This window comes from Suncus etruscus, chromosome 14 (assembly GCF_024139225.1).
Source record: "Suncus etruscus isolate mSunEtr1 chromosome 14, mSunEtr1.pri.cur, whole genome shotgun sequence".
NCBI lineage: Eukaryota > Metazoa > Chordata > Mammalia > Eulipotyphla > Soricidae > Suncus > Suncus etruscus.
The window spans coordinates 63,413,889-63,438,151 of record NC_064861.1 but is presented as its reverse complement, the minus strand read 5'-3'; the positions used below and the strand labels follow the sequence as shown (position 1 = coordinate 63,438,151).

The 24,263-nt window shown below is 45.5% G+C and overlaps 1 protein-coding gene across 1 annotated transcript in view; it reads right to left on the bottom strand.

Annotated features, from left to right (window-relative positions):
- Positions 1 to 24,263, bottom strand: part of TANGO6 (transport and golgi organization 6 homolog) — a 188,971-nt gene that overhangs the window by 116,363 nt on the left and 48,345 nt on the right. Inside the window, exons 12-14 of the mRNA XM_049786336.1 lie at positions 23,289 to 23,423; positions 6,640 to 7,155; positions 5,069 to 5,126 (exon numbers count right to left, since the gene is read on the bottom strand). Coding sequence (XP_049642293.1) covers positions 5,069 to 5,126; positions 6,640 to 7,155; positions 23,289 to 23,423 — 709 coding nt within the window. The remainder of the gene's footprint in view (positions 1 to 5,068; positions 5,127 to 6,639; positions 7,156 to 23,288; positions 23,424 to 24,263) is intronic.

Here is a 24,263-nt window from a genome sequence, read left to right as displayed (position 1 = left end):
TGCTCGCTCAAGAGCTCACTGAGGGTTCTGCTCCCTTTTGTATGGCCCCTGTGCCCATTTTGGCTGTGGCACTCATGGGGGAGGGGTTTGCAGTTATGACTACAGAGTTCAAACATCTTTTCTGAGGGTCTTGGGTGGACCCGATCCAGCAGTACTCAGGGTCTACACCTAAGCTTGGAGGTTGCTCTCATGATGCTCAGAGGACCATATACTCTGGGCCTACTCTTGAGTCCAAGGCTAGAGGTGGATCATGCAAGGTGGCCCTATACTATCTCCAAACTGGAAAGGTGCTACCTCTCCAACCCGTTCCATATCTTTAGGTGTGGTGCTTAAACACCCCTAGCTGCTGTTGAGAGATGACCTTTTCTGTTGTGGCCCAGCAGGGGGTCCTAGGGAGCAGACACTTATTCACCACATGTGGGTGAAATGAGGCATCAAACTCATGGTCTCACACTTGCAAGTCTTTTAGCTTTTAACTAAGCAGTCCTCTAGGACCTGTCATTAAATTACTATTTTTTTTGAGGGGGGAGAAATTTGGTGATGTTTTCAGGTCTTGTGACTTCCTGCTCTGTGCTGAAGGTCATTCTTCCTAGTGCTCTGGTGCTATGTGGTGGTAAGGATAGAATTGGGTCAGCCATAGAAAAGGCAAGTGCCTTAAAATTCTATGTAACTCATGAGAATGCACTACCTTGTATAATAGACCGATAAGATAATCCAATTTTTCTCAATGGACATACAAGGAGTCTAGACAAATAATACTTAATACACTTTGGGAATATTCAAGTTCCCCAAAGGGTAGACATTTAATGGCCCTATTCTAACTTATAAACTCCAGATTATAACAGGAACTCAGCAATTTCATACAGTACTCTGCTGGAAGAAGTCAATACAGACTAAATTAACCACCACCTTCTGCATAGAATTAAAAGAAGATGCTGGGGCCGGAGAGATAGCATGGAGGTAAGGCGTTTGCCTTTCATGCAGGAGGTCATTGGTTCGAATCCCGGCGCCCCATATGGTCCCCCGTGCCTGCCAGGAGCAATTTCTGAGCCTGGAGCCAGGAATAACCCCTGAGCACTGCCGGGTGTGCCCCCCCCCCCAAAAAAAAAAAAAAGAAAGAAAAAAAGAAGATGCAGATTCTTTTTACACAATAAGAATTCAAAAACCCAGGACTGGGGAGATGGTGCAAAGGGCTGGAGCACATGCTCTGCTGCAGGAGCCCCGAGTTCAGTTCTGTACTTCCTATTCCTGGGGGTCCTGCCCCAGCCACCTCAAGGTGTACTTAAAACAAACAAACAGAATTCCATCTGCCGGGAATCCAGTTCTCAAGGTATACTGTTGGATATACAATACATCAGAAAATTCCTCCATTTGGCACCTGTATATAATTGGTTGAATTAATGAGTTATTTAATTTCCCTGTGCTTTGTACCTAGCCTACAAAGTCGATGAGAAATTGCAAGAGAAAACCAAAATAGCAGTTACTTAAGCAAAAATACACTGTAACTTTCACATGGAGTCATTTTTCTCCATCTAGAACAGCTAGCTCTCTCTCTTTCTCCTCTCTCTCTCTCACAAACACACACACGCGCTCACACATACACACTGGCACAGCAGGTGGGAAAATTCACCTCTTTCCTCCCTTAATGGGAAATTCACCTAAGGCCTTGGCCCCTAAGTGCATGTTACGAACACCAAAAACATCAATTATTTCTAAACTTGTCCATCTTGGGGAGCTGAGAACAGAAATTGCCTCTACCTCCTGAGTTCTTCATCACCAAATTAGCTGCTAACTGATTAGCGCACCAATTAAAACGACTACAAACAAAAACACAAAACCAACAGTTGTGATTTTTAGAGCAGACCCTGGAGGCTAATGAGCTCAGTGGGTTAATCAGCGAGGAGGGGGGCTTACTCTAAACATCCCAACTGCTGCATTAAAATGACGCCCCTTCACAAGTAAACCCCGTCCTCCACAAAACTACCACCAAGGAGCACTATAGCTGTGACACTTTCCTTCCGTCACAGTGTGCTCATTCAGTGGTTCAGATTTCAAAGTGATGGGCACCAAGATTTCTGCTTCACTGCCCTGTCCTGTGCCTTGTCACAAGGATCCAAGCTCAAGCAAGGCCCCAGCTTCTTCCTGGCCCCTGGGCTCATTCAGCTGCAAATCTGACCTCTTCCCACCCCAAAGTTCCTCAGTTCTTTTGGTTTGTTGATCCCACTTACTTGTCCTTTCAACTCTTTGGGCGATTATTTCATTTTCCTTGGGGAATTTTCATTTTGCTTTTTAGCCTAGTTGGGACAATCCCAGTCACACTGCTCTGTGTATAGCAGGTGCACAATGTTTGCTGAATGAAGAATGAATCTCAGGAGGAGAAATAGTCCAGAGATAAAGGCATTTGCCTTGCTGGTGGTTGACCCCAGTTCCACCCCCAGCACTGTCTATGGCTTCCCGAGCACCACCAGGAGTGATCACTGAGCACAGAAGCTATAGTAAGCCCAGTACCCCAAATGGGATGGAGCTCCAAAACAAAACAAAACAAAACAAATAAATCTCAGAACAAAAAGCCAGCTTAGGGGACAGAGAGATAGCATGGGAATAGGGCATTTGCCTTGCATGCAGAAGGATGGTGGTTCAAATCCCAGCATCCCACATGGTCCCCCATGCCTGCGAGGGGTGATTTCCGAGCACAGAGCCAAGAGTAACCCCTGAGCACTGCCGGGTGTGTCCCAAAAACCAAAAACAAAAAAACAAAACAAAGCAAAAAAAGCCAGCTTAGGGGTGAAGGCACATGCCTTGCATGTAGCTGATCCCAGTTTGAATTCCAGCTCTCTGTGAACCCCTGAGCACCACCAACTATGATCTCTGAGTATGGCCAAGTGTGGGCTAACCCTTCACAAAAGAATCCTAAGGCTCAGGTCTTTATTATTGTGTACTTTTCCCCAGCGAATAGGTCTGTATGTAGCATGCCTGAAGGACACCAAGAATGACTTGGTGGCACAACCCAGCCAGGCCCCAAGTGTTTCAGGGAGCCCTGCCAGGCCGTGTATGCTCCAGTGAGTCTTGCCACTTGCACATGCCCAGGCACCCTTGGTTTTGGCTTCTCAATCTCTCCTGTATCCAGGCCCTCCAGTGTGACTCTCAACTAATTCCACTTAACGGATAGTTTCCTTCTCCATGGACTTTCGGGTTGTATCACCTGCTTTAACCAATAGAAGCAAGCAGAGGAAGAAAGGATTCAAGTTCCAAGCTGAGGTCTTAAGACTCTGCTTGAGTTTCTTTCTTCTTAGTCCTTAAGCATCTGCCACAGCCAGTGAACAAGCCCTAGTGGCCACTGGCCCAGGATAATAAGGACATCAGGGCTCGTTGCTAGGCTGGAGCTGGGCAGACAGAGAGAGAACTGAGCACCAGAGCCCAGCCGAGATCAGCTATATCTAGACTGATCGGCAGGTAGTGTGAGTGTTCAAAAAAAGGACCCAGTACTCCACAAGTGAGTATTGCTGTGTGTGTTCCATAGCAATGCTAATTGACAGGAGGAAGGATAAGATGACTTTTGTTTGTTTGTTTTGGGGCCACACACATTTGGTTAACCCAGGAGTTACTCCTGGCTCTACGCTCAGAAATAGCTTCTGGCAGCCTTGGGGGAATATATGGGATGCCAGAGATTGAAACTGGGTCAATCCCAGGTGGGTCCCGGGTCGGTCACATGCAAGGCAAATACCCACTGTACTATCACTCTGGCTCCCTCTTTTTTTTTTTTCTTGGAGGAGGGCACACCTAACGTCATTCAAGGCCCTGCATTCAGAGCCATCATTCAGGGTCATCCCCAGGTGCACTCAGGGCTTACTCCTGGCTCTGCACTCAGAAATTATTCCTGGCAGGATCAGGAGACCATATTGGAGCTGGAACAATAGTACAATTGGATAAGACATTTGCCTTGCATGTGGTGACCCAGGTTTGATCCCTGGCATCCCATATGGTCCCCAAAGCATGCCAGGCATAATTTCTGAGTGGAAAGTCAGGAGTAACCCTGAGTACTGCTGGGTGTGGTCCAAAAAAAAACAAAAACGGGCAAAAAAAAAAAAAAAAAAAAGTCCTGATCAAAGAATTCACCAGTTAAGGAGCTAGAGAAATAGTATCTCAGGGTATCCCTGAGACCCTATAGGATCCTCTGAACCTGCCAGAAGTGATCAATGAGTGCAGAGATAGGAGTAAGCCCTGACCATTGCTGGATATGTCACAAAACACTAAAACACATGAAAAAAAAAAAAATCAAGTGGTCTATGCCCCCAACTAAAAAAAATATTTCACCACTTTAGTACAGTGAGTAAGGCATATGCCTTGCATGCATGTAACTCAGGTTCGATTCCTGGCATTCCATTTGGAACCCCAAGCCTGGTAGGAGTAATTCCTGAGTACAGAGCTAGGAGTAACCCCTAAACATCAGTGGGTTTGTAACCAAATATAAAAAAATTCACCACTTGGGGCCGGAGAGATAGCATGGAGGTAAGGTGTTTGCCTTTCATGCAGGAGGTCATCAGTTCGAATCCCGGCGTCCCATGTGGTCCCCCGTGCCTGCCAGGAGCAATTTCTGAGCGTGAAGCCAGGAATAACCCCTGAGCACTGTCGGGTGTGACCCAAAAACCACAAAAAAAAAAAAAAAAAAAAAAAAAAATTCACCACTTAAAAGCATGTAGTCTGGTGCTACCAACAGAGTATTACAACCAATACCACCGTTTTGGAGTTTCATCACCCCCAAAGAAACCCTGCAACCTTTTTCACTATCACCTCCCAAACCTTTCAGAGCAGGATCACTGGCACAAGGCTACTTTAGATGAAAACAGAGGCTAACTAATAGAAACCAAGACTCCTTCATTATATGAGACACTGAAACTATAAGGACACTTTGGAAACTGCCCAAGAACATTATGGTTGCGACTTTTAAGTCCCAGCTCGGTGACAGCAGGATGACATGGTTGGCAGTTCACGGTGTTAGAGATGGTGCAAACATACATGCATATACTCTCTGTCTAGACTCCCATTACTTTACCCGGGAACAACTTACCCTGTATAGCAGACAGATATACAAAGGTGTCTTCGTGCTCCAAGTTCTCCAAGAATACCTGGAACCATTAAAATATGGAAAGAGTGATTCTAAAGAACAAATGTGACTTCAAAGAAAGTCTCAGAAGAAGAAATGAATGTCTTCTTGTTTGTCTTAGCCAGACACTGGTCTGACTTTAGGCATATGGAGAAAAGTTTATAGATTTTTTTTTTTTCATTTTTGGGCCATACCCGGCGCTGCTCAGGGGTTACTCCTGGCTGTCTGCTCAGAAATAGCTCCTGGCAGGCACAGGGGACCATATGGGACACCGGGATTCGAACCAACCACCTTTGGTCCTGGATCGGCTGCTTGCAAGGCAAACGCCGCTGTGCTATCTCTCCGGGCCCAAGTTTATAGATTTGAGATCACACTTTTAGAGGTGCTTTAAAAAGGGCAATGATGGGGCCAAAGAGATAGCACAATGGTAGAGCATTTGCCTTGCATGCAGCCAACCCAGGAGGGACCTGGTTTGATTCCCGGCATCTCATATGGTTCCCCGTGCCTGCCAGGAGCGATTTCTGAGCACAGAGCCAGGAGTATCCCCTGAGGGCCACCGGGAGTGACCAAAAAACCAAAATAAATACATAAATAAATAATAAATAAATAAAAAGGGCAGTGAGGGCTGGAGCAGTAACACAGTGATGGTAGGGCATTTGCCTTACATGCAGCTGAACCGGGATGGACCCGGGTTCGATTCCTGGCATCCCATAAGGTTCCCCGAGCCTGCCAGAAGCAATTTCTGAGTGTGAGCCAAGAGTAAACCATAAGGGCCACCGGGTTTGGTCCCAAAACCAAAATAATAAAATAAAGTAGAGGCCAGAGCAGTGACGCTAAAGATAAGACGTCTGCCTTTCAAGCGCTAGCCTAGGATGGACCATGGTTCAATCCCCGGTGTCCCATATGGTTCCCCCCTACCCCCCCAGCATCAAATGGGTGTGGTCCAAAAAAAAAAACAAAGCAAAACAAAAAAGTAAAATAAAAAGGGTAGTGATTAGAGAAACTTCCTGTGGGGGTCATACCAGTGATGCTGAGAGATGATGCCCAGTCAAGAGATATGCGAATGGGTTATGGAAATGGACATGGAAACATGTCCCATATTTTCCAGCATGGCCCACAAGAACAGCTTCCTGATATGGGACATGAGAGACAATTGGCCACAACACACAGAGGCCAGGCCTGGGGTTAGTGCGATCTATGGCACATATGCTACAGTTTTATTGGCCTTTTCTTTTTGGAGGGACCCCACACAGCAATAGTCAGGGCCTCCTGACTCTAGGCTAAGTTATCTCCTGGTGATGCTCATGGAACCAGGCTATGCAAAGCAAATGCCTTGCTCTCTCTCTCTCTAGCCCTTTCATCACCCTATTCTCTTGCACTCAGAAAGCACATGGAAGTGTGGCCAAGTCTTACTTCCTGAGAATGCCCCCCATTTCCTCCAGGGCAGCCCAGACGCATTCTGCCATTGTTTAGCCCCAGTATCAACCCCAGCACACCTCCACCAAGTGCCCGTATTTGCTCCTGAGCTCACTCACCTTCAGAAGCTTCTCCTGAATCTCAAGGGCTTTTTCTTCCCTCTGCTCTATCCAGCGGCACAGAGTCCTCAGAGCAGCAGCCCGGGTAGGGATCTGAGGATCGTAAGCAGATATAAGAAGTTCCTGGAGCTCTTCAGAGCCTCTGCTAGTAGATTTCTGGTCCAAAGTGGGCTTGGGCACCCCAGGCCCTTGAGAATGGGGCTCAGCTCTAGCTCTTGGGCTGGACAGGCTGCACTTCTCAGGGCTCTGCTGTTCTGGGGGGCGGCCAGGAGACTCAGCCACATGTCGTGCCTGGCCAGCTTGGGGCTCTTCTCCGCCCTTCCCTTCTGGATTCTTCTTGTTCTGGGTGCCCTTGGCAGCAGCGTGGACAGTCTGAGTGGAGAAGGCACCGTGGGTGGAGATGGTGATGCGGAGGTCCACAGCCAGTTCCTGGATGACCGGGTCGGGGTAAGTGTTGGATACTGTTTCCAGCAGAGGTACCAGCCGCTTCAGGATGGCGAAATCACTGGACTTCACCTGGAAAACAAACCAAGGCCAAATGGCAGGCCCAGGTGATGCAAACACAGCCGAGCACAAAGAATGACTCTAAGCACTGGGGGGACAGGGAGCAAATTTGTGCCTGAAGAACCAGCAGCAAGCCCTGATCTTTTTTTTTTTTTTTTTTTTTTTTTTGGATCTTTGGGTTATAACCGGCCGTGCTCAGGGGTTACTCCTGACTCTATGCTCAGAAATAGCTCCCGGCAGGCTCAGGGGACCATATAGATGCTGGGATTTGAATCACTGACCTTCTGCATGTAAGGCAAACACCTTACCTCCATGCTATCTCTCCGGCCCCTGAGCCCTGATCTTATTCTTGATACCTATTGCTGAAAAATTAGAGCTCAGAGCTCAGTTCCTGAATACTGACTGTGGTGTCAGTATTTTTTTTTAACTTCTTTTTTCGTTTGTTTGTTTGTTTTTGGGCACACTCGGCGGTGCTCAGGGGGTTACTCCTGGCTGTCTGCTCAGAAATAGCTCCTGGCAGGTACGGGGGACCATATGGGATGCCGGGATTCGAACCAACCACCTTAGGTCCTGGATAGGCTGCTTGCGAGGCAAATGCCGTTGTGCTATCTCTCCACTCCCCCCTTTTTTTTTAACTTCTTTTTTTTTTTTTTTTGGTTTTTTGGGCCACACCCGGTAACGCTCAGGGGTTACTCCTGGCTATGTGCTCAGAAGTTGCTCCTGGCTTGGGGGACCATATGGGACACCGGGGGATCGAACCGCGGTCTGTCCAAGGCTAGTGCAGGCAAGGCAGGCACCTTACCTTTAGCGCCACCGCCCGGCCCCTTTTTTTAACTTCTTAAAGTTAAAATAAAGCAAAGAAAATCAGGGATGGCAGAAACAGCTTTGCATGGGGAACCCCGGATTTGAGTTATCTGATTCTCCAAGCACCACTGGAAACAAAAGTAAAAACCAAAGATGCATCAGTGATGCGTACCATTACTTTCAATTTTGAACATCAGATGGGTGATGGGTAGAACCTGAAGTCTGATGTTCTTTATCTGTGCTGGCCAGCTCCGCAGAGCTGGTCCATCTCTTTTGCCTTCATTGCCTGCCCCACATTTGTTCTCTGGTACAACTTATTGGCTTTGCTGTGCCTATGTAGGTAGTCTCTACAGCTGTTCATGCCAGGTAAGATTCAGACTCTTTATATAATGAAATTCTTTCCCGGATGATTTTTCTTTTTTGGGGGGTGGTGGTGGTAGGGTGAAGCAGTGCCAGAGCAGTGTCAGGGACTGAACCTCTGTCCCCACACATGCCAGCATGTGCTTTATCACTAAATCTCATCCTGGTGGCCAGGTGACTGCCTTTGAACTTTAATTCTTATTACTATACTGATTTTTATGCAGCTCTTGCAGAAAAAAGATGAGTTAAAATTAGCAAAGGATTTAGTATTGGACACAGGGGAAGTGTTATGTCAATATTTTTAAAGCGAATGATAGATGTACAAAAATATGCACTCGTTTCATATGTCAAAAATCTAGTTACTAAATTTTGGTTTTGGTTTTTGAGCCACACTTGGAGGTATTTATGGCTACTCAGGGGTCGCTCTTGGTGGAATTTGGGGGAACCATCTGAGGTACCAGGGAGCAAACCACGAGTGGCCTCATAAAAGGTACTATTACTATTACTCTGGCTCTTTACCTACATTTTTGTTTGTTTGTTTGTTTTTGGGTCACACCCGGCAGCGCGCAGGGTTACTCCTGGCTCTACGCTCAGAAATCGCTTCTGGCAGACACGGGGGGCCATATGGGATGCCGGGATTCGAACCACCATCCTTTTGCATGCAAGGCAAACACTTTACCTCCATGTTATCTCTCTGGCCCTAACATGTTAAGAGCTTTTTTTGTTTTTGTTTGTTTGTTTGTTTGTTTTTCAGCCATACCCAGTGACGCTCAGGGGTTACTCCTGGCTATGCGCTCAGAAATCATCCTGGCTTGGGGGATCATATGGGATGCTGGGTGATCGAACCACGGTCCATCCTAGGCTAGCGCGTGCAAGGCAGACACCTTACTGCTTGTGCCACCGCTCTGGCCCCCATTTACCTACACTTTAAACAATGAAGAACTGATGCACAGAATAGTTAAAAAACCATGTCCACAGTGTCTTAGCTCGAAGATGTAAGATTATCAACAAGACTAACAATCGACTCCACAGTTTTCCTTCTTTTCCTAGTGTCAGGAATTGAACTCATCAGGCCTCACATATACAAGGCAAGAGCTCTACTGCTGAGTCCCATTCCCTGCCTTACTTCACACTCTTTCCCAATATGCTCCATGTTCTCTCTTGAATGAGGAAAGCTATTCTTTCTGTTGTTTGTTTTTGAGTTGCAGCAGTGCTCAGAGGTTACTCCAAACTTGGTGCACAGGGGCCTTCAGGGGACCACGCTGTGTAGGGGACTAAATCTGGGCCTCCTTACATGCAAAACTGCCCAAGAGCTATCTCTTTCACTCACTAAAGCTATTCTTGTATTTTTTAATTATAAATTACTTTATTTAAAGACAATGCATCGGGCCCGGAGAGATAGCACAGTGGCGTTTGCCTTGCAAGCAGCCGATCCAGGATCAAAGGTGGTTGGTTCAAATCCCAGTGTCCCATATGGTCCCCTGTGCCTGCCAGGAGCTATTTCTGAGCAGACAGCCAGGAGTAACCCCTGAGCACCGCTGGGTGTGACCCAGAAACCAAAAAAAAAAAGACAATGCATCAAAAAAAGACAATGTATCACGTAGTTGATCAAAATACATTTGTTTCCAGATAAGTGGGAGTGAAACTTTTAAAAAGTGAAAAAAGAGTGGGAGGGAGGGAAAGAGGGAGGGAGGGAGGGAGGGAGGGAGGGAGGGAGGGAGGGAGGGAGGGAGGAAGGAAGGAAGGAAGGAAGGAAGGAAGGAAGGAAGGAAGGAAGGAAGGAAGGAAGGAAGGAAGGAAACCAGGAGTAACCCCTGAGCACTGCTAAGTGTGTGGCTCAAAACGTCAAAAAATTTTTTTGTGAAAATTTTTTGTGTGGAATGTTGCTTTATCTTTATTATCTGACATCTACCTACTTATGCTTACAATATGCAATCTCCTTTATATTTCTATTATATATAGCAATTTCTTTTTTTCAAAAAAGACCAAAAGTAGAACCGGAGACAGCTCAAAGGGCTTTGTATGCAGGAGGTCCAGGTTCAGTCCTGGGTACCACAGGGTCTGCCAAGCACTGCAGGGAGTGATCCTAAGTCTTCAAACCAGGAATAACCTCTGAGTAACACCAGGTATGATACTCCCCTCCACCCAGAAAAAGACCGAAAAGCAAAATAGAGTAAGTGAACAGAATAGAAAGTCCTTAAATAGACTCACATAAATATAGTTAACTGACCTTTGACAAAAGCGCAAAAGTCAGTAAAGAAAGGGACAGTCTTTTGAAAGAATGGAGCTGGAATAATGAGATATCCACATGCAAAACACACACACACACACACACACAAAAAAAAAAAACCCTGAGATACAGAGCTTACACTATCACAGAAATCAATCCAAAACGAATCATAAGAGGCTGTATGACAGTACAAAAGGGAAGATATTTGCTTTACGCAGCAGACTCAGATTCAATCCTCAGCATCCCATAAGGCCTCCCAAGCACTACCAGGAATGATCCCTGAGTGTAGGGCCAAGAGTAACTCCTGAGTACAGCTTGGTGTGGCAAAATAATAATAATAATAATATTGGGCCAGGAAGGTGGCGCTAGAGGTAAGGTGTCTGCCTTGCAAGCGCTAGCATAGGATGAACTGCGGTTCGATTCCTCCGGCATCCCATATGGTCCCCCCAAGCCAGGGGCGATTTCTGAGCGCATAGCCAGGAGTAACCCCTGAGTGTCAAACGCAGTTGGCCCAAAACCACCCCCCAAAAATAATAATAACAATAATAATAATATTAATAATAAAGCTCATAAGAAATAAATGTAAAAATGAAAAATGAAAAACTACAAAGGCTGGGAGCTAGCTTAGGACCGAGCAAATGCTTCTCACATGGGAGACCCAGGTTTAATCTCTGACACTACATGATACCCTGAGTATACAGATGAGGGTAAACCCCAAACAATATTAGGTGTGGCCCAACACTGCACCCCTACTCAAATGTAAAACTATAAAATCCCGGGGCCGGAAAGGTGGCACTAGAGGTAAGGTGTCTGCCTTGCAAGCACTAGCATAGGACGGACCGCAGTTTGATCCAATCCCCCGGCATCCCATATGGTCCCCCCAAGCCAGGGGCGATTTCTGAGTGCATAGCCAGGAATAACCCTGAGCGCCAAATGGGTGTGGCCCAAAAACAAAAACAAAAAACAACAAAAAACCAAAACTATAAAATCCTGACAAGATACCACCGAAGGGGGCCGGAGAGATAGCATGGAGGTAAGGCATTTGCCTTTCATGCAGGAGGTCATTGGTTCAAATCCCGGCGCCCCATATGGTCCCCCGTGCCTGCCAGGAGCAATTGCCGGGTGTGACCCAAAAACAAAAAAAAACAAAAAAAAACAAAAAAAAAGAAAGATACCACCAAAGACCATCTATATGACCTTAAATATAGTGATGACCTTCTGGGTATGGCACCAAAGAAAGATAATCATAGGGGCTGGAGTGATAGAACAGCAAATAAAGCATTTGCCTAACATGCAGCCAACCTGAGTTCAATCCCTGGCACCCTCTATGGTCCCCTGAGTCTATGAGGTGTGATCCCCGAGTGCAGAGCCAGGAGGTGCCACATGTGGTGCACTCCCCCTAAAAAACAACGAAGTTCTGATCTGCAAAGGCCAGTATAAAGAGAAAAAAAGACAAATCACAAATGAGCAGAAAGTATTGGCGTAGGAAACATCAGATGAGAATTACCGAAAATACCTATAGGAACCTTGAAAATGCAAACATAAGAAAACCAATAGTTTGGGGCCGGCATGGTGGCGCAGCGGTGGGGCCTTTGCCTTGCACATGGCTAACCCAGGATGGAACTGGGTTCAATCCCAAGCATCCCATATGATCCCCGAGCCAGGAGCGATTTCTGAGCTCATAGTCAGGAGTAAAACAGTGTCATCGGGTGTGGCCCAAAAACCAAAAAGAAAATCAATTGTTTATTTGGTTGTTTTCTTTGTTTGTTTTGTTTTGGTTTTTTGGGCCACAGCCAGTGACGCTCAGGGGTTACTCCTGGCTATGCCCTCAGAAATCACTCCTGGTTCGGGCACCATATGGGACTCTGGGGATCAAATCCAGGTCTGTCCTGGGTCAGCCGTGTGCAAAGCGAACACCCTACCGCTATGCTATCACTCTGATCCCAGGAAAACCAATAGTTTAGACCAAAAAGAAGGGGGGGAAAATCATACATGATTTAAGAATGATGGGGAGTTAGAGGTTCAGAGAGAAGGAATTGATCCCCGTTATATCCCCAGCATCCCATCTCGTCGCCCAAGTTGACCACGAGTGATCTCTGAGCACAAAGTTAGTAGTAAAGCCCTAAGAAAAGATGGATATAGTCTAAAAAGTAATATCTATCTATCTATCTATCTATCTATCTATCTATCTACCCACCTACCTATCTATCATGTGGGAGAATGAAAGGTCCAAGGCACAGGAGATATGACTCTGTCATACAAACATAAAGCCCTGATTCCAATCCTTGATATCACCCATATTCACCGAGAAATGCCCCATGGAGTAGGGGTATCCTGGTCTCTCTCTAAATGTGTGATCCCCAGCAGAGTAAGGAACATGTGAGCATCAAAGCTAAGCCGTGAGGCTCCAGTGAGCACTAACTAAAGGGCATGAGGCCCTGCTGAGCACCAACTAAAGGGTGTCTGGCCTCGGTGAGCACATACTAAAAGGTGTGTGACCCTGGTGAGCACTGTGACTAAAAGACATGCAACTCTAGTGGGCATGATGAGGACACCACAGTGACCTCTGACAAACAATGCCAGCAGAAAGTGCATGAGCACCAAGAATATGCTACCCTCAGTGAGCACCTGTGTGAGCCATGAATGCTGAGTGCCCTCCTGCATGAGCACCACAGCCAGCTGGGGAGGACCATACACCTGTGAACATCGAAGCTGAGGGATGGGTCCAGAAAGCACAATTTATCTGTCAGAATGAGGGGAATCTCGTCAGCTAAGACAAGAAGGCGGGTACTTGTGGGGCCGGGGTGATAGCACAGTGAATAACGTATTTGCCTTGCACACAGATGACCTGGGTTCGATCCCCAGCATCCCATATGGTCCCCTGCAAAGAATGACCCCGAGTAGAGAGCCAGGAGTAATCCCTGAGAACTGCAGGGTGTGGCCCAAAAGCAAAAAAAAAAAAAAAGTCTGGAACTTGAAGGGGTTAAGCTAAATAAAGTCAGGAGGAGAAAGACAAATACTCACGTGGTTCTATAGAGACAAAGCAAAGGAACAGACCAAACAAAAGTCACACAAACTCTTGGATTATCACCACAAAAATAAGGTAGTCGGGGAGAAAGGGAAGCTGGACAGGCACTGTGGGTTGCACCAGAAGCTTATTGGCACCTTGGTGGTGGGTATGGTGTCAAAACACATATGACTCCTAAGACATACAGAGCGATGTTAACAGGTATACAGTATAGCATGAGAGCACCTGCCTGGCATGTATGAGGTCCAAGGTTCAAACAATAGCATCATGGACACACACACACACACACACACACACACACACACAGAGTTCTAAGACCTAAACAGACATTTCACACCTTACCTGAAAGCTGATACCCAGATGTACTGCACAAGAAGAGATGTTCAACATCATCCCTTTGCAAAAAAAAAAACTACACATTAAGACAAAGATACCACCTAGAAAATGACAAACATCACAAAACACTGACAACCAAATACAAGTTGAGATGAAGCAATAGGGACATCCGCCATGGCTGGTGCAAGGCAAAACAGGACAATCACTCTGCAAGGCAGTTCGCTAACTTCTTTCAAAACCGAACCTCCTTATCACACAACGGGCAATTGTATTCCATGGCATATACCCAAATAAGATCAAACATTAAGTACACACACACACACACACACACACACACACACACACACACACACACACACACCTGGGGTCTGTAATACTCTATTCATAATTGCCAAAACTTGGCAATGACCCAGAAGTCCTTTGGTAGGTGAGTATAAATAAACTGAGGTATGTCTCAACAACGGAATATAATTCAATGCTATTAAAAAAAGTGTTACATGAGAAAACAAATACATATCACAAAGCAAAAGAACAAATTTAGAAAGGCTATTCAGTACATGGTCTGACTATATAATATTCTGGCAATGGAATCTTAGCCCCAGAGTATATAGAGAGGAGAAAGAAAGAAATTAAGAGGAGGAAAAACATAAATATGAAAGGAATAGGGACAGGGGCCAAGACGTCTCAGGTGCATAAGAAAGAACAGAACTAAATATCCAAGCAAAACTTAATAACAATAAAATCATGAGACTTAAACACTTAAAATGGGCCTGTTATGCTGGCAGGCTGGGGGCAGTGGTATGGAATGGATTCCGGGAACACTAGTGGAGGGAGGTCAACATTAGTGGTGGGATTGGCCCTGAAGCACTGTATATCTGAAGCACAACTATGAAGAATTTTGTAAATCACAATGATTTCAATAAAATATTAAAAAATATATTGAGGAAACCTCTGGTCTAAGTGATCATCTAATACATGCTAAGTGTTTAAAAAATAATATTCTGGCAAAGGCAAAATATTACAAAGGCATTAAGAAGATTAAGTGGGGGCCGGGAAGGTGGAGCTAGAGGTGTCTGCCTTGCAAGCGCTAGCGTAGGATGGACCACGGTTCGATCCTCCGGCGTCCCATATGGTCCCCCTAAGCCAGGGGCGATTTCTGAGCGCATAGCCAGGAGTAACCCCTGAGCATCAAACGTGTGTGGCCCCCCCCAAAAAAAAGAACAGTAGTGGGGGAGAGGAGAGAGTACAGTGGTGTAGGGACCTTGCCTTATATGCAGCAAGTCAGATTCCAGATACAATCCCTGACAATGTTCTAATGTGGACACAGGTCATTAGATGGCTGTTCAAACTCGGCACCTAAAGTAGCAAAAGTGAACTACTATACACTGTGGAGTCTGAGAATTGGTTTGTCCAAGCTGGTGCAAGTCCATCATTTTAATGGATTCCCCTGTCTGGTGTGGGATGTTGCTAGTGGCAGACTCTGTCAGTGTGTGGGTACAAGGGGGATTGTGGGAAATCTCTGTACCTCCTGCTCCATTTATTTGTGCACCTGAATACTCTAAAAATACTCTATTAAAAATACCACTTTGCTGCCTGTTTTCAAACTTCTTCATCATTGTGGGATTCATTTGATTCAACTTCTCTAATTATCATGGGCAAGTAGGTGGATTTGCAATCAAGGAGTTGGTAAGACAAATGAGTTTTGCAGACTTGAAGCTTCAGAAGCCTACAGATTTCCTGACCTGAGATCAGGAAATTCTAAGACAAAAAGTGCCAACTTTTCATTCATAGTTCAAAAAAATTGTTTGTAGTCTAAAATAATATCCACTCAATGTGTAGATAATAAAACCAAATGGCTGAATCACCTGTGCTTTTCACAGGTTACTGAGGGCCACATCAGTGTGGAGAAGTGACCACAAACTCTTGTTTTGTTTTGTTTTTTTGGGCCACACCCCTCGATGCTCAGGGGTTACTCCTGGCTGTCTGCTCAGAAATAGCTCCTGGCAGGCACAGGGGACCATATGGGACACCGGGATTCAAACCAACCACCTTTGGTCCTGGATCGGCTGCTTGCAAGGCAAACGCTGCTGTGCTATCTCTCTGGGCCTCACAACACTATCTTTAATAGCCAGAATCTGGAAGCAACTCAGGTGTCCAACAACTGATAAGTGGCTAAAGAAACTGGTATATTTACACAATAGAATACTATGCAGCCATAAGGAAAAATGAAGTCATGAAATTTTCTTTACAAGGATGGACATGAAGATTATTATGCTGAGTGAAATGAGTCATAGGAAAGGGATAAACAGAAATCTCACTCATCACTGGGATATAAGAAAAAGAAAAGTGTGAGGATAATATCCAGAGATAACAGAGATGAGGTTAGGAGTACCAGTTCATGGTAGGAATCTTGCCACAAAAGCAGAGTGCAGTTAGAGAAAGGTTTACTATGAAACTGATAGTTGGAACTTATCATTTTGAACAAGAACTGGGTTTGGAGGCTGGAGTGATAGCACAGTGGGGAGGGCATTGGCCGTGTAAACAGCTGACTCAGGTTCCAACCCTCGGCATCCCATATTGTCACCTGAATCTACCAAGAGTAATTCCTGAGCAACACCAGATGTAGCCAAAAAAAAAAAAAATCAAACAAACAAACAAAACCCAACTGGGTGCTAAAAAGGAATTAAATGACATGCATGGCATCCCTTCATTAATAGTGCAAACCATGGTGTCAAAAAAGGAGGGATGGAGGGAGGGGAGAGTGAGAGAGAGAGAGAGAGAGAGAGAGAGAGAGAGAGAGAGAGAGAGAGAGAAAATGCCTGCCCCAGAAGCAGGCAGGGAAGGGCAGGTGGGAGGGAAGAGGGCATCAGGGAGGGTGAAAGGGAAACTGGGGACACTGATGGCAGAAATGAGCACTAGTGAAGATTGTTGTACATTATATGACTGTAATTCAATCATGAAGAACTTTATCTGTAAAATAAAAGCTGTATTATGGACAACCTTGTAACCACGGTGTTTAAATAGTTTAAATAGTTAAATAACTTGCCTAGAAATTATTCCTTCTTTTTATTTTTTGATTTTGAGTCACACCCGGCAGCACTCAGGACTTACTCTTGGCTCTATGCTCAAAAATTGCCCCTGGCAGGCTAGGGGACCATATGGGATGCTGGATTTGAACCACCAACCTTCTGCACGTAAGGCAAACACCTTACCTCCATGCTATCTCTCCGGCCCCGAAATTATTCCTTCTTATAAAACAAATATGGGATCCAGGACCAAAGGTGGTTGGTTCGAATCCCGGTGTCCCATATGGTCCCCTGTGCCTGCCAGGAGCTATTTCTGAGCAGACAGCCAGGAGTAACCCCTGAGCACCGCCGGGTGTGGCCCAAAAACAAAACAAAAAAAAAATGTGGGGTGTTTGGGGGTCACAACTCAGAATGATCAGGGGTTACTTCCACTGGTGCTAGGGAGAACCATGTGATACAGGAGCTCAAACCCAGGCCCCCACAAAGTGAGTGCTCCAGCCTAACAGTCCTTCCCTAGCCCACTGAAACCTCATTTCTATGGTCACTTTGTGTTCTTCCAAGGTCCAGATGACCAGGTCATGTCTGTGGCCTATTTCAGAATGCCACTGACTTTATTTACAAGTGGGAGTTTTTTTTTGGTTGTTTTGTTTTTGGGTCACACCCAGCAGCACTCAGGGATTACTCCTGGCTCAATGCTTAGAAATCGCTCCTGGCAGGCTCTGGAATGCCGGGATTCGAACCACTGTCCTTCTGCATGTAAGGCAAACGCCCTACCTCCGTGCTATCTCTCCAGTTCCTACAAGTGGAGTTTTACTTGGGCCCCACATGCAGTGGTATTCAGAATTTACACCTGGGATCAGAGAGACAGCATGGAGGTAAGGTGTTTGCCTTTCATGCAGAAGGTCATCGGTTCGAATCCAAGCATCCCATATGGTACCCTGTGCCTGCCAGAAGCAATTTCTGAGCATGGAGCCAGGAGCACTGCCAGGTATGACCCAAAAACCACACACACACACACAAAAAAAAAAAGCAAAACAGAATTTACTCCTGGCAGTGCTAGAAATTAAATCAGCCATGTGCAAGGCAAGAGCCTTCCTTATCTGCTGTACGTTCTTTCTGGTCCCTATTTTTAGTTTTGTTTTATGTCAGTGGGTATTTTGTGTATGTTATACACAGAGATAAAAAATGAGTTATAAATATGTCTTTTATGAGGCCGGAGCAATAGCACAGTGGTAGGGCGTTTGCCTTGCACATGGCTGATCCAGGACAGACCTCGGTTTGATCCCTGGTGTCCATATGGTCCCCCAAGCCAGGAGCAATTTCTGAGCACATGGCCAGGAATAACCCCTGAGCGTCACTGGGTGTGGCCCAAAAAACAATACAAAACAAAAAGTTATAAATGTATCTTTAAAAAAAAATTAAGCTTTCACTTGATTAATCCCAGCCAGTGTCAAAGAAACTCCATGCATGAGACAAGAGATAAGTACACACAGAGGAGTTCATTCAGTGATGTTCTCAGCTGGAGGCAGGAGACACTGGATGCTGAACTCAAGATATGGGTTGAGTCCCAGCACCACTACCAGAGCCTTAAAATTCAGGCCAGCTCCACGCAGCAGTGTTTTGAGGGATGGGTCAAGGTCATCAGGCAAAAACTGTCTGGAAAGGACAGGGCAGAGCGAGCCACCTCACACTGTAATTGATGCCCAACTTTGAAGACAAGTGTGGGATTCCCTTTTACTTGTTAATAGTTTTTGGCCTGCACTTCCTCCAAGTTAATTCTTCGATTATCTAGGGAGATGGCTCAAAGGGCTGGAGCACATGCTTTGCTACAAGGGAGCCCCAGGCTCAATCTCTGGAACCATCTAGTCCCCTGATTGTGCTAGGAGTGACCCCAAGTATAGCAGGAAGCGACAATCAGCATCACCACCATCACAACAACAAAACCCCCCAAAATAAAACCAGAAACCATTTTTTTCAGATACTATGTTTTGATAGTAATTTTAATGCCATAAATAGAAAAGGAAGGACAGGAAGGGTTTAAATGATGTTTGATTCTATTAACCAAGACAGAGAGTCCTCATCAAGGATGGGTGATGGGGTTGGCATATTTGAAAGCAAATCTACCTCACAATGAAGGACTTCTGAAAACATAATTCACAATTGTGACTTTTTTTCCTGATATAAAGACAGAAAGCCCAGTATTTTCCATAGTCATCACCTATAAAACCATGAATCAGACAAAAATGCTTTAACAGATCTAGGTTGAAAGTACAGAGGAGACATGTTCCTGCCCATTGAACTAAATGCCAAGTCAGTGGAGTCCAGGATGTAACAGGTGAGTCAGACTGGCTCACCAGAGGGCAGGGCCCGGATGGTCTATTGAGTCTCACCAGCCAGGTGAGTCTTCTTCAAGCATGATTAATCCATGGCTGTCCCCAATAATGACTGGGTTTCAAGAAAGGGAAATTAACATTTCTGCATTCTCTTTCCTACTTGGCATGTGGTTTGAAAAGATGTGTTCAGAGATAAGCAAAACAAAGGAAACCACACTCTCAACTGATGAAGATTGCTTTTAAGGTTTTTTTGGGTTTGGGGCCACACCCAGTGATGCTCAGGGGTTACTCCTGGCTATGTGCTCAGAAATAGCTCCTGGCTTGGGAGACCATATGGGATGCTGGGGATTGAACCAAGGTCCGTCCTGGATCAGCCACATGCAAGGCAAACGCCCTACAGCGGTGCTATCGCTCTGGCCCCATTTTTGGGGTTTTTTATTTTTGTGAGAGCCACACCTAGTGTTGGTCAGGGGCCAGCTCTGTGCTCTGGGAGGGATCACAGTTTGGCAGTGTTCAGGGGTCAGATGATGCTGGAGAGCAAACCCAGGCCTCAGCTATGGAAATGTGTTTTGCCCACTGGGCTAATTCTCTTACCATCAAGACCATTTAGATGACTGCTCCACCAGAAAAGCAAAACAACAATCAGGTAGCTCCACTTGCAGCAAACCACCAAATCATTTCAGGTAGGCCAACAGTTTCGGGGTTGAAAAACTCTGTGACCTTCTCAGAACGGGGGCAGACAAATTCTTCTCCTGTCCAGCTAGGCCCAGCAGCCACCACATCCAACCTCCTCCACCAAAAAAACTGGGCCCACTTCCACAGCCCCAGAAGTGTGTGGCTGCCACTTCCTCCAAATTTCACACAAATTACAGCCCAGTAGAAGCACAGCAAATTTGATGGGAAAGAAGCCCACCGAGCTCGATGATGAGCAAACACAACATAGAAGGCTCAACCAGCTTAGCATATCCTCAGACAACGATTTTAGTAACAGCACTGTGAGATATAACAATGTGATATAACACATCACAGACTAACCTTTGGTTGATCTTTTTTCTGATTACTCCATTTGTCATTTTGCTGTAACAAGCAATTTGAAGGAGACTGCTAAGGGAGAGGCTTGGGAGGAGGGGAACTGAGGACCCAGGTTGTTGGGAAGGTCACACTGGTGGTGGGAATTGGATTTGAAACACTGTATGCCTGAAGTAACTATGAACTACAAATAATTCTGAACAACTTTGCAAATCCTTATGTTATAACAATAAAAATAATAAAACAATCAGGCCAACTCAGTCTAATGACTATATAACTTCAGAAAAACAAAAGAAATTTTATGGGTAAACTTCTTCTTGACAATTCTAGTGGCAAAGATACAAAAGGAGTCTCCAAACTATGTCAAAAGTAACTTTTCTAAATTACCCGGGAAATATGAAGTTAGGAGTGCCAAGTAAATGTACCATGAAATGGGCTTTGTGCCAACAATGGCCCGGATCAAATCTCTTTTCCGTACCAGCAGGCAGAGAGAAGCAGGTTCCAATGCACCAGGATTCAGTCTCAGAATGGAATCCTCCAACTCAAACAATCATCCCCAGAAGGTTCCTGCCACCTGTGATGGCTTGTCTCAATTGGGGTCACATTTCATAACACGTGCATATGCCTCCATAAGGTGAATTACTAAGATGCCTTCTTTCAGCGAAATTCCCTTCCACTGCATGACTCCCACCCTCCAAACTCCTACTCACTTTTGGGAGTCTTATTTAATGGGGGGAAATGGGCCATATTCAGCAGTACTTGGGGGTCACTCCCAGTAGCGATTAGGGACTATGCATAGCCAGAGACAGCTGCATGCAAGGTAAACCCCATCACCCACCCATCCCTGTACTGGTTCTCAGTGTTCAAGTTTTAGATTAAACTTAAGTTCCCTTAGTGGAAACCTTCCTATGCTTGGGTAGATGTTATGATCTCTTGATAACTTCCATTTCTCTGAGAAACTTGATTTGTGTGTGTGTGTGTGTGTGTGTGTGTGTGTGAGAGAGAGAGAGAGAGAGAGAGAGAGAGAGAGAGAGAGAGAGAGAGAGAGAGAGAGGCTTTTCTTACATGATTCCTACTTAGGCAGCATCCAGTTTTGTTTTGTTTTTGTTTTAGGGCCACACCCAGCGATGCTCAGGATTTACTCCTGGCTCTGCACTCAGGGATCACTCCTGAAGTACTCAAGGGACCATAGGGAATCCTAGATACTGAACCCAGGTCGGCTGCATGCAACCTACTGTACAATCTCTCCGGCCCCGCTAAGTATATTTTTAAGTGGTTTAGTATCTGACTATTTTATTGGACACTAAGTTTACTGTGGGTAGGGACCACATCTGCTATGTTGCTGCCATATTCTAGTCCCTTCTATCAATAGACAGCCCCAGTCATGGAGACAGTAAGTATGTTTTGAATATTGTATGTTTGAATGATGTATGTATGAATGAATAAGTATGTTTTGAATGAGCTCAACATTTTAAATAAATATGTAAAAGACACATGGTTACACTGGAAGCTTCAACACAGAGCTTTACCCTGTAAATAAACTGGGTCTGAAAACAGAACCTATAATAAAATAAAGCAACTGGAAAGAGAAGGGGCTCTGCATAGCCTGCAGTGAGGTGGCCCTCCTGACTGAGGCGTGAAGGAGAGCAGGGAACTGTGGGGCCAGGACTGTGAGGAGCTGCAGTGAGGCCTTCCTGACTGAGCCATGAAGGATGGTCAGAGCTTTAAGCCAGGACTGTAAGGGTGGAGGATACAACACTTACCAGGCCTGCAAATCCCTATCTCAGAGCTTTCCAATCTACGCTGGCCCTACACTCCTGCTCATGAAGTCCACACAGGTGACTGAGTGGAAGTGAAGCACCCAGTGTTTGGTTCAGTAGGACACGTGAAGGGACAACTGGGGGATAGAACAAGAAGAAGCAACATCTATAATGGAGGAAAGCACTCAACCAGGAGAAGGGGGGTTGCTGAAAGGTGGTATTGTGCTGTGTACGAGGCCCTGTAAGCAACAGTCTGAATACCAGTGCAAAAACTTTTTATTTTAAAGCATTTCTTTCTTTTTTTTTTTTTTTTTTTGGTTTTTCGGACCACACCCATTTGATGCTCCGGGGTTACTCATGGCTAAGCGCTCAGAAATTGCCCATGGCTTGGGGGGGACCATATGGGACACCGGGGGATCGAACTTCGGTCCTTCCTTGGCTAGCGCATGCAAAGCAGACACCTTACCTCTAGTGCCACCTCGCAGGCCCCTTTTAAGCATTTCTTATAGAAGCAGATTGGTGAAAGGCAAATGAGATGGGAGGGTGTTATTGGAGGGAAGTGGATGCCGGTGAAGGGATGGGTGTTGAAACATTGGACATCTGAAACCCAATCATGTATAACTTTGTAATTTCACAGTGATTAAATAAAAACAAAAATAAGCAAATGGGGGGGGGCTGGAGAGATAACACAGCGATAGAGCATTTGCCTTGTATGTGGCCGACCCAGGAGGGACCTGGTTCAATTCCTGGCATCCCATAAGGTCCCCCAGCCTGCCAGGGGTGATTTCTGAGTGCAGAGCCAGGAGTGACCCGAGTGCCACCGGGTGTGGCCTCAAAACTAATCAATCAATATAGTTTTTAAAAAAAAAAAAAACAAGCAAATGGTCTATATAAAACTAAATCATTTTGTTGAAAAATAATAACACCTAGTTTTCTGGTTGTCTGCTTTGAAGAGAATCCTCCTGATCACCAGCCTTGAGACACCCAGTTCTCGGAAACCCCATGTCCATTCTTTTAGTTAGTTTGTGTTTGATGCTACACCCAGTGGTGCTCAGGGATACCTCTTAGCGGGGCTTGGGGATTCATATGGAGTGTCAGGGATCAAGCTTGGGCTGGCCACATTCAAAACCCTCATCCTTCCTGCTACACTATTTTTTCACATCATCAAGTGTTCATTCTTGCTCTTCACCAGGGATGAAGGGAAGTGACATTCCTGTGTGGCCTGTGTCTGCCACTCACCTGAACGGCTCCTCCCAGCAACACAGCCACCAGCCCCATGGCCATGCTCAGGGTCTGGGACTCCACCGTGCTCTCTGCCTTCTGGGCCACGCTGGCACAGGCTCGCTGCAGTGTTGCTGCCACAAAGTCCACAACCTGCAGTGGAAATGCAATTTAGCATCAGTGAAGAGTGAGGAAGAAAGTCAACCTCCTTGTCCATACGTGAGCCAGAACCTTCCAGAACAGCTGCTACTGCGTGGTAATGCAGAAGGTTTCACATGCACCTCGTCCCTTGAGTCTGTCTCCTTCTAAGGTCAGCCTTCTAAGTCCCATATGCAGCTGGAGATTCAGGTGGAAGAAATCTCTTCCACCTAGAACTCAAAAGTCAAAAAAAAAAAAAAAAAAAAAGAGAGAGAGAGAAAGAAAGCCCTTTCTACTTTCACAACAGTCTTCATAACTTAATTCAACTTCCTCTACTTTTCATGAATTTTGCCAGAAAATGAACACAAACAATTGGACCAGAGAAATAGTACACTAAGGTACTAAGGCACTACTGGCCTTACATGAATTGATCTGGTTTAATCCCTGAGCACTGCCAGGAGTCACCTCAGAGCACAGAGTAAAGAATAACTGAGAATAACTGCTACACTTGAAACCTTCCTCATACTCTGGAGACTTGATACACTAACTCCACCAAAGAAAGAAGAGAGGAAGAGTCTTTTGATTTCATCTAGAAGCTTGTACCCTCAGACGATTCATCCCATTATTACTCAGTATAAATACTTTTTTTATTGTTGTTGTTTTGTTCAGGATTGCACTCAGCAGTGCTCAGGACTTTCTCCTGATTCTGCACTAGGAAATTACTCCTGGAGGGACTCAGGGGACCATATGGAATGGTGGCACTCGAAATCAGTTGTCCATGTGCAAGGCAAATACTATCTCTCCAGCCCTTTAGTATCCAATACTTTTAAAGGATTAAAATGATTCACATTTGGG